The sequence below is a fragment of the Pygocentrus nattereri genome, chromosome 13, assembly GCF_015220715.1.
Source record: "Pygocentrus nattereri isolate fPygNat1 chromosome 13, fPygNat1.pri, whole genome shotgun sequence".
Lineage (NCBI taxonomy): Eukaryota > Metazoa > Chordata > Actinopteri > Characiformes > Serrasalmidae > Pygocentrus > Pygocentrus nattereri.
The window spans coordinates 21,388,637-21,399,702 of record NC_051223.1 but is presented as its reverse complement, the minus strand read 5'-3'; the positions used below and the strand labels follow the sequence as shown (position 1 = coordinate 21,399,702).

The 11,066-nt window shown below is 38.7% G+C and overlaps 1 protein-coding gene across 1 annotated transcript in view; it reads right to left on the bottom strand.

The window, feature by feature from the left end:
- afap1l2 (actin filament associated protein 1-like 2) overlaps nucleotides 1-11,066 on the bottom strand; it is a 48,095-nt gene that overhangs the window by 24,300 nt on the left and 12,729 nt on the right. Inside the window, exons 2-3 of the mRNA XM_017696005.2 lie at nucleotides 2,871-2,999; nucleotides 1,456-1,527 (exon numbers count right to left, since the gene is read on the bottom strand). Coding sequence (XP_017551494.2) covers nucleotides 1,456-1,527; nucleotides 2,871-2,999 — 201 coding nt within the window. The remainder of the gene's footprint in view (nucleotides 1-1,455; nucleotides 1,528-2,870; nucleotides 3,000-11,066) is intronic.

Sequence of the window (11,066 nt, the reverse complement as noted above, 5' to 3'; positions counted from 1 at the left end):
TTTATTTGCTGAGAAAAGTGTTAATATTTGAATAAACAAAATGTATAGAATATTGATTAATAATGATTATACACATATATATATATAAAATAAATAACGATTTTATGGATGTTAGTGTGTGTTTGTTTAACCATTTTGAAACCTCTCCTCGAGGAAGCCCAGTATTATATGTAGTTAAAAAGCAACTCCTTAAAAAATTGCTTAGATTATTTAAAGACCCCCTACACTAACATTTTACAATAAAAATTTTATAAAGGTTAGGCACGATTTGTAATAACTTTTTAAGTTTTATTGTTTGGCCTTTTTAACAAGTTGATTAATCATTAAAATAAATGGTAGCCCTAATTTCTATGTTTATAAAGAAGAGCAGTGCCTAAAAGTTAACATTCACACAGTACATGTACAGAATGTATGTTTTATCTGCTTTGTCCGTGTTATGAGAGGGAGAAAGGGAGAGTGCGAATAAACGCTGCATCTGCCAAACAGTCTGTATAGGCTGCAAGTCATCTCCTCTTAATTTACACAGTCTGTGGCAGTATTTTAAGAGCCACTGGCCATACTCAAGCACTTCCTATCAGACATTCCTCTCTGACTTCCTCTCCAAATGCTAACATCTGGGTTGCTATGGGATGAACACCACTCAAAGCAAAGGCCTAGAAGTCAGGATGATGGCAGGCGTCATTTTTCTTGACAATTTTAGCTTCTTCTAAGTTACACCTTCTATTTCTCTGTAAGGCTGATTGTGTTTCTTTGCTGGGCTTCGCGTCATACAGTACCTGATTCAAAATAGATAATAATACTAATACTGAGTAAATATTTGCACAAGAGAGAAACATGATAATAGGGTTGTCACACAGCATCAGCACTTTTAAATGGTTCTGAAGCTTGAAAAGCATCTCTGCTCTAAAGTGTCTTTCTCTATTTCTCTTCAGTGAGCTGCTCTTCGAAGGGAGGGGGATTCTTGCACAATAGCATGAGCTGTTAATCTGGCTGATCAAAGAGCACTATCGCATCTGATCCAAGCATACGTCTTGTGGCTTAGACAGCCGTAATGTGAATGTTAAGTCTAGTTTTCTAGAGTCTCATTCTTCAGTGAAATCTAAACAAAGCGACTTGGCCTCAGATGGGGGTCTGGCTATGAGAGGCTGATGGGAGTTATTGAGAAACAGGAAATCGTGGTGGTGAAGGCTTGGGGGCTGGAGGTGGGGGCTGCAACACTTATCCCACAACCTATCACCTTGCTGAAAATAACACAGGCCACTCAGCAAGCTCTGAGGAAACAATGTTTTTTTTAATCTGTAGTGAAACATGCACAAGAAACCAAACCACAAGTCTGTGTGTTTATCTCACTGCTTTATTTGCATTAGAACATTTTCCTAACAGCATGTCTGGGACCTGTAACTGAAGTTGTTCTGTGATGTAAATTCCAGCTTAGGTGCTGAATCATTCACTCACCTCTGTCTGTTTTGTCCTGGTTCTGTCCAGTGACAATGACTTTGTTCATATAGATGTATTCTTCATCCCCTCCTGAAAGACAGCAGGAATAAAGAGACTGTAGATTCTATCACAAAAAAATAAACGTTTTTGAGACCCCTAAGTTATCAATTTCTAGTCAAAATGGACATTAAATACAAGTTATTGATTTTCAGGAGAGATCAGGCAGAAGTAAGTCTGCTTGCACAAATAAGGGAAGAGTCAGAGGAAAATTATTAAAATAACAGAGTTTCCAAAACTGGAGTTCAAAAAATTATTTAAAGATGTAGAAAAAAAAACTGAATTCTACACAACTGTGCAAAACCTGGTAGACCACCATAGTGTCACCATCAGATAAACAGTAGATAAAAGTTTTACTCTTTGAGAAAGGATGTGTCAGCCATTGTGAAAAGCCATTACAGAGAAAATGAAATAGACAAAGAAGACAAAAGTATGCCATTACAAAAAAACTCTTGTATTGAGAGACATCAAAACTGTTTTCAAAGGGACTTCCCTTTCTACCATTCATTTTATATTTAAAATATCAGATGTTTTTTTACATTTACATCTTCCAGCGTAAAGTAGATTTTTGTCAGAGAGAGAAACAGACACAGTTCTGTTCTGTGCCTGAGCCTGACAGTACCTCCAGGGCCTCCACCCACTATACACATCAAAGCTAGGCCAGTGGGGAACACGAGGGGTCATGTTCTATCACAATAAAAATCCTGCTACAATCCCAGCCTGCAGCCAGCCTTATTGGCTGATTTTGAAGGCACAATCACAGAGTATTCAGAGTTTTAAGAGCTTCAAAACAGTTCTATGAAACTATATACAGCATAATGGCGAAGATGTTACAATCTACAATAATGTGGAATCTGGCAGCCTACAGCTAACCAAGAAGATATAGAAGTCTCAAATGTGGGTCATTCGGCTTTGATATGGTTATGAAGGGAGAAATAACAGCACACTAAAAACTGAAGTATGTTTTACGGGTACAGTGAAAACAGATCGGGATTTAGAGGATGGAAATGAAGGCTATTTATAAGCTGCTACTCAAAGGAAGTGAGTGTCCCTGGAGGATAAAAACAGCCTTGGAAAATGATACAGTTTGGAGCCAGAGAAGGAAGTACAGAAGCCCAAGTCCAGAACACAGAACCCTACTGCCATATCTATACAAAAACACATATGCAACAAAAACTACTTGGCTTTTCATTGAAAGGAACTGCTATCCTCAACACAGGCCACTTGGCAACTTTTCACAAATCAGTTGCACTCTATGAAAGAAACAGTGGTCATGAATAAAGAACAGTGTACGGTATGTGATAACTGAGGTGCAATTATGTAGTACAGAGGAGGTTGGGACATGTCCTGTTATTGACTGTGTTGGTGTGATTTACCATTTGAGGACTTATAAGACTGCAGCAGGTCAGTGAGCAGGTTCTTCTTCACAGTGGCACTCCCGCTCAGGTGCTCTCCATCCAGGACCTTCAGAAAATGCTGCAGCTCCTCTAACAGCTGCTCCAGCACTGCACGAACACAGAAAACAGGCAAAGCACAGGATGACACTGGATCCCAGTATAGTGAAATAAGTTCAAATATAAACAGGTGCTGTAGACAAAAACATAGTTAGGCAATAACTGAACTGTTGAAGAGAGACCATGTCTAAAACTTGATTATTTGGTTTATCTTGGTTAAAGTCCTTGCCACTACCATTCTTAGCAATGGGTTTTCATACCCTGGTACCCTTGTCTGTCTCTTCATACATACTGCACTTCATTCCTGCATCTTCTGCATGGGGGTCCGGCCTTGTAGCGTAAAGCAGCAGCTGCCCAGATCCAGTCTTAGTTAGAAATCTGAAGTTTTGCTTCATTCTAAGAAACTGCAGTACAGTTCCACAGCTGATTAACTGAAAAAAACTCTACTGTTGGCAGTTTTACTTAAAGTTGGCATTAAGCAAAAGATAACTGTCTTATCTGCATTTTTCAGGAACCTTTCAAACTGCTCTGAGACCATCAGTAAGATGGTCTCAGAGAGTTACCTTCCTGTAGAGATTAGGTCCAATCTGTATCCCGTAAGCTGCCCCACCCCTGACCTAACTCTAGTACATCTGATGCAGCCAATCAGGGACTTTGGAAGAGGTTGATTAGCTGGAGGAAGTATGGGGAATTGTGGTTGGAGCTAGACTCTGCAGGAAAGTAGCTCTCCAGGAACAGGGTTGGAGACCATTGTGCTAGATACATTCACTGCTTTTAAAGTCTTACTTTGTCCTGCAGCAGTGAAAATATATAGATGTGGTTGCTCACGTAGCATTTTCAGATAATAGGCCATCATAACCTGTTACAGGCCACATGATAGTTTCTTATTTTCGTTTCAATCGCTTGTCATTCGGCTCCTGTCATTCTACAGCAGGGGTGTCCAATCTCATGCATAAAGGGCCAGCGTTGCTTCAGGTTTTCGTTGCAACAAAGCAGGAACACACATGATCGGTTGTTTAAAGACTGGCACAGACTGATAAAATGAATGGAATCAGGTGTGCTCTTCTTGTTTGGAACAAAAACCTACACCTACACTGGCCCTTTGCGGATAAGATTGCACAGCCCTGTTCTACAGCCTCAGGTATTCTACAAGACTTCTTTCGTTTGGCATCCCATGTCATGTCCAGGGTCTTTGTCTTATGTTGTACTGTGTTGCATTATGTCTCTGAAGCTGGGAGGGATGTAGACTGGGGGTGAGCTGTAGGTCAGAAGTCATGATTGGTGAATGGCTCTGCTTTGTCGTCCAGTCTATGAGTGCATCCCACACAGATCCTCCAGGGGTCAGCGCCGAGCCAGCCCACCAGGCCCACTCAGCCCTGGCTATGAAGCTTCTCTTTGTGCCACTTTTATTGTTATGAATAAGTCTGCTTCATGCCTGCATTCAACATATTCAACAAAGGAAAGAAACAGGCCAGCAGTCACGAGGTAATCACACCCAAACAATAAGGAAGGCCATAAACCTTTCAAGTTTATGATGTAAAACATCACCGATTAACATCACATTCTGAACGCTTCCCAATGAGACTGTATAGTATGTGTCTTCCTTTAGGAAACAACATGGCAAATGTTTTTCTAGAACTTCCTAATGGTCACTTTCACAAATAAATATTTAATCTGTTTGCCAGCCACTGCAGTTAGTTCTGCTAACAATCAGAACTACTTCAGGGAGAATCACAGACACTTCAAAGAGTTCAGAGACGCGTTTCTGCAGTGTAAGGAAAAGAGAACTGTGCAAGCTTTGCCTTCAGGACAGATTGAGCCCAGTTTTTACAGAGCTCCACTATATCCTCATCTCACTGCTGAGTCAGCCGACTGAGAACATAAGCAACCATGTGTCATTACTTTAGAAACCCACACCACATGTTACTGCTGTAGCGTATTCACACAGGAATTATTTACCATGCATTAAGATGTTTGCTTTAGCTGAAAATGATGGAAATGCTGTTATTAGTTGGCCCAATTTAAAGCTGCAAATCTAAGTTAATACCAGTAATTCAAGGCAGAAGTGTTTTACTGGAAAACATGGTGCTAAGACAGAAGTAATTACCTTTGTTATTAAGGAACTCTTAATTGCTGTTACTCAGTTCAAAACATGGAGGTCTGCTGTATTCTGGGTCAGTCTGAGTCAAGGACCACCTTGCCCAAGTCAACATATACCAAACTTTCAATCTCAATCATGTTTTAAGGTAAAAAAATGGTTACATTTAGCTAAAATGGAACATATTTTACATTGTTTTTCATACAGGGTTAAAATGAATTAGCCAAATTAAATATTAATGTCAGTAACTGGAACACCCAAATACTTTCTATTATTAAGTTCTAATTTGTTTAAGGTTTTACAGAGAAAATCTGAAAACAGCATCTTTGCTCTGAAGTTCAGCATTTGCAATTGATTTACCAGCAGAAACATTTGTGCTGTTTGCAATGATGAGAAACAAGATAAATTGTTTTGGTTTTGCTAACCACAACTGCCACCTCCGTGCTCTTTATGACCAAAGGAGGAATTCCCAGTTATGTTTGCAAAACTTCCTCGCACAACCAGCAGTGGGATGCGGTGAAGAAAGCTCACATGAATGAGATCAAGTACACTACCGCCTTCTTCTGACTTTCTATGAGTCTAAACCTCTGACTTCATAATGACTCAATTTTATTAGATCATTGCTGTCCAAGAAAAAGGTTTTGTTGATTATTATTTTTCTACATTACTGAAACACAGCAGCTGTCCTTTACAACTCCAGTCTCCTATTTTGCTCCAGTCGCTATTTTAGAAAAGTTACTATATTGGAGACACATGTTTTTCTTTGGACAGTAAGGATATGATTCATAGGCAAAGGTTAAATGCACCATGAAACCTCAAATTTCACCAAACTAGATTATTTTAGTGCAATTCAGAATTATTTAAAAAATAATTACACTGAATACACAAAGAGAACTTAAAATACTTCTTACATAGTAATGACATACAGACAAAAAACAATACGATTTTTTTATGTTTGAGAATAGTTTAGAGTTTTATTTTGAATAATGAAAAATGAAAGCATATTTTATTGGAAATTATTTGAATCTGTGATAAGTCAAATGAAGATATAGTTTACCCACTGCCTTTAATTCAACACGATGCATTGATTATTTTTTGTGCCCTAAGAGTTTCCCTTTCACATGTTGCCATTTACAGCATTTTATACACATAAAACATCCACATCTATAGAACTTTGCAAAAGTGCAAAAGAGACTGCTGTTCATTACATTTCCAATCACTACAGCCATTCAGTACACATTAAATCTTCCATTCTTTATTTATGCTTTTTGGGAGGAGGTTGTTGATTCCATCTCTTCTCTGACCAAGACAGATTTCCCCATGGACCCTGAACTTCATTTACTGAATGAGAACTTTTAAGTTTTTATGGAAAGTTCCAGAAAATATGGCTGGCTGGCTTAACGGCAGCAAAAAAAGCCATTGTCCAGCATTGGCTAGCCCCTCACAACCTGTCTATAAGTCACTGGCTCCATACCTTACTGGATATTCTATATCTGGAATTGTCATCTGTAAGAATTAGCAGTGCTGGCCCTGGAACTCTTAATACATGGACTCACAGTATTTTTAAAGTCAGGATCCTTGTCCTTGCTTAACTATATGCTGTGTTTAAGTTGTGAATGATGCATTTCTCATGTGTCCTATGTCCTATGTTGTAACAATTTTTTGTCCCGTGTGTGGGGGTCGGGGCTGGAATGGAGGGGTTGCAAGAGACTCGCTTTCAGTTTTTCAAAGAAATCTGAAGGAATATTTTTCCACACCTCCAAAGTTTAGTCTTAGAAGTTGGTTGCATTTTCTGCTTCTCAAGGTCCAAGCAATTCTAACACATTCAGTGATGGTGAGGTCACCAGTCCAGCAACTTCTTTGTTTGATTTGCAATTTTATTCTTTTTGTCTATTTATTCTTCCTTTCTCAGTAATGGTCTCTTGACAGCTACACATCCTTCCAGACTCATAGTGTTGGGTTGTCTTCTCACAGTAGAAGGATGGACAAAAACACCTGTGGATTTTTTCAGATCTGAAGCAAGCTTGATTTTTTTCCCCTCTCTCTCTCTCTCTCTCTCTCTCTCTCTCTCTCTCACGCTCTCTCTCTCTCTCTCTCTCTCTCTCACTCTCTCTCTCTCAGAGCTTTAATCTCTTCAGAAAAATCTCCTGAAAAATTAATAACATACTTAGTTGGCGTTTTGGCAGGAAATTAAATAAATGACTTTTGCGTAACACTTTATCTCAACTAATTCTAAGTTAAGTACTAAAACTATTACAAGTCAACAGGAACATGAAATCTCCTGCATGCTGTAGTATGCCTAAACTTCCCATTGTGATGTGAACTGAGATTTTCTCTCAACATTTCCACTGCTGTGTGTTTTCAGGGATTGACTTTGATGCCCTTCTCCAGAGGGACCCTGGGAATGTGAGTCAGCTGACTCCAGCCCAAAGTGGCCTCAGTTTCCATGGGTTACAACTCTGGCTACATGCCAATTCCCAGTCCACTGGCCCAACATGTTGAAACTACAACACCACATCCCTGTAAGCACGGTAGGTGTTTCTGCTTCCTCAAAGCAATGAAACTTGTGCCTGAATAGGGCCCATAGTTTCCCACCAAACTCTAATTACTGGGTTCATCTATAGGTCTTTACTGCATCCAGCTACCTGCTCAGGTTCTTAATGTATGCAAGCAGTCAAAATCATTGCTCAACAGCTGCAGTGAGATTCCTGGGAAAAAAGAAAGGAAGTGTTAAAAATGTATGCAGATCGTGTTTAAGGTATGAGTGCCTGCTTGCCTGTCTCTACTGGCCACTAGTACCTGCTTTTATGCGGTGAGGGGATTTCCTCCTTGTCAAAACGAAGTACTTCCTCCTTTGTACACAAAGATTGATCACAGATAAAAGTGAAAGAATCTGTTTTTTTTTCACTTCTTGTGTCAGGTAACAGCTACAGCGAGAATTGCTTGATATCATAAACAGATGTGAGAAAACGCTATTGGATGGGATGAGGAAGACCTCCATTAAATCCATGTCAGCATTACTGGTTTGTTTCATGATATTCCTCTGTTTGGCGAACTGTAGGCCTGATTTTAGACACGTACTCAGGACTAACCGTAAAGCTAAGCACCTCTCTCCTCTGAAACAAACCAACATTTTGTGTCGCAGCAACAGGATAATAAACAGCAGTTTAAATTTAGGCATGTTTGAGTGGATTTTTCGCTAAGGCACATTTTGATGCCACTTTGGCACATGCTGTTGTCCAGAGTGGTTTAATTTTGAAGTAGCCTGTTTCTGCTGGGCTCTAAAATACATACTGGTAGCAGCTGTGGCTAGTATACTTAGCACAACCCCAGGCACCATGTCATTGTACATCAGTTATTTGATGCCTTAGTTGAACATTCACTGCCTGAAATGAGGGGCTGTCAGTCATGCGGGTGGACTATCATCACTGTGGTAACACATTATTCTGGCGTAATCTCCCTTCTTTAGAAGGGCACAGGCTTGGTTAACAGCTTCACATCTGCAGTACAACAAAACAACAACCGTGACGTGCTTTGTGTCAGTAAACTATTCAGAAGAACTGCGCTAAAAGATTCTGCAGAAGACTTGTGAAAACCATAGCTCAATCTCAAGCATTTGTAATAACTTGTGTTGGTGCTAATTTGATCATGATTCAAAATGTTAGACCTTAAACTGGCATATTCACAACAACAGAGAAATTAAGAGAAACTCTGGAAGCTGAAATTATGGAGATTAACCCTTAATTTATCATTACCTAGATATCCAATACTTAGGGGTAAGAAGAGCTTTTGCTTTTTGTTTAAACAATTTTTAAAGAATATGAGCAAGATTAATCATTTTTATACATGCAACCTACATCTTTGCTACAAAGGAAAGATATGCTTTTGTTTTCAGCCCTTACTGTTTATGAACAGTTTAGCTGAAAGTAGAGTGATGTGTCAAATATGGCAAATACATTTTTGACTATAAAGTAGAAGAGGAAATATCAGCATGATCAAATTGAAATATCATCTTTTACATGATATCTGCAGCATTTTTGACAAATCTGTGCATAAAAACTCAAAAAAATTGACTGTTTTGAATTTGATGGGAGTTCTCAAATTGCTTATTTTTTGGAACCTTAGCTGTAACACTGCTAAAACTAACCTGCCATATAGAGGCTGTAATTTAAGCCTGACTAGCTCTCACTGTGAGTTATGAACACGCTTAAAAATGTTACTATATTACAACCACCAAGTGAATGTTTCAATAATATAGGTGTGTATTCTGTTGTGATAAAAAGAAACTATGGTACACATACAGGGTCTTTGTGGTGACTCTTGAAAAATATCAGTCTGATTAGCCAAAATTTGCAGATGATGTGGCTGTAGGAATACAAGAAGATGACCAGATGCATGTTCTACTTTGTAAAATATCCCCGTTGCAGTTAACCTCATGTTAGGTTGTGTCCTGTTCTCCCTACTACTTCCTTTTCATAGAATAGAGATATATTGCTTATCTTATTCTACATTTTCTTTGGTTATGGAAGCTGGGTTTACCAAAATAATATGGATTTACGGAAATAAAAAAAGTTATTCAGCTAATTATCCACTTATCAGATAATTATAAAATACTCTTCAGCCACCAGTGAGAGTGATATTTTAGAGTCAGGGATGGGAATGTCCAACACATTTTGGTGTTTTCGATGTTCCAGCGCAACGTATGCAGAAACTATTCCTCTGCAACTGTAGTCACCAACGAAAAGGAATTATATGTTGGTTTTAAAAGAGATCCTAAGAGTACGTACAATCCCAATGAATAAGTTTAAAAGACAGATTATCAGGATTTACATCAGAGAGAAGCACTCAAGCCTCTTTGAAGATTGATCTTGTGCTGTGATAAATGGTGTGGATCTAACTCTTCTCTTTTTTCTGGCAGTTAGTGCAGAATCTTCACTTCAAAAAGTCCTCATGAACACACCCAACTACACTTAACACAAAACATCAGTCAAACAGTGTGTGTGGTAAAACACAAGCCCAGCGACTCAAGCTCTACTGAACTGTCAGTCAACCAAAACAAGCCAGTAATGTATCACTGCTTGTGGCATTCTCAACGATGTACTCTGACAGCTGGTATATGTACAAACTCTAGTCTGGTCTTTGAACAATGTGTAGGGCTTTACGCTGTGAACTTGGAACGCAGTACCATGGTCTGGCTCTCTGGCTCCAGTCTATGCATTTCAGTTTATTTGTGTTGTGCAATCAGGATTAAACTACTGGCTGAAGGAAATCAGATTTTGCTAAAAAACTGCAACAAAAACTCAATTTCCCACAATTACTCCTTATCAAATGCAGCCAAAATATTCCTGTTGGCTAGGCCGTGTACAATCATGAGTTCAGAAAGCCCTCTAGTTATGGGTGAGATGGGTGGGAACCCAACCTGATACCTCGGCACTTTATTTCATTCAGAAAGAAGAGGACCATCTTCAATAAACATCTGCTAAAACACATAAATGAACAATATTATGTACCCTAAAACAGACAATATTTAACAGAAAATTTCTGAAAGTGTCTCTGTACTTTAGGGAGTCACTTTATTTTTATAGTCCCCAATAGATTATCTACAGTTGCTTTATTTGTTAACAAAGTATCGGGTGAACCTCAGTTCATTATCAGTGATATGTGTTAAAGTCAGGGTAAGGAGCATATCGCTGCTGTCAGAACAAAATGTCAAATCTCCATTTTTATCATTTTTCAGGTTTAAACATAATTTGAAAATGCCTGTTGTTCTTTACATTGTATGTAAATTTCAAAAGAAACAGCTCAAAATTACTTGGAAACACATTTGGTTACATTGACTTACATTAAATGTAAAGTATGTTTTTCCTTCTCCTGTAAAGTTACCATTTCGGAGACACAAGGTTTCTTCTGACAGCAGGTTTTAAGTTGCTGTTGCAGCCAAGGGTAAGGCCAGATTTAGGATTAGGCTATGTTTTAGGTTGAAGTTAAAGGGAATTCTAGTGATTTTTCAAAACTTCTGC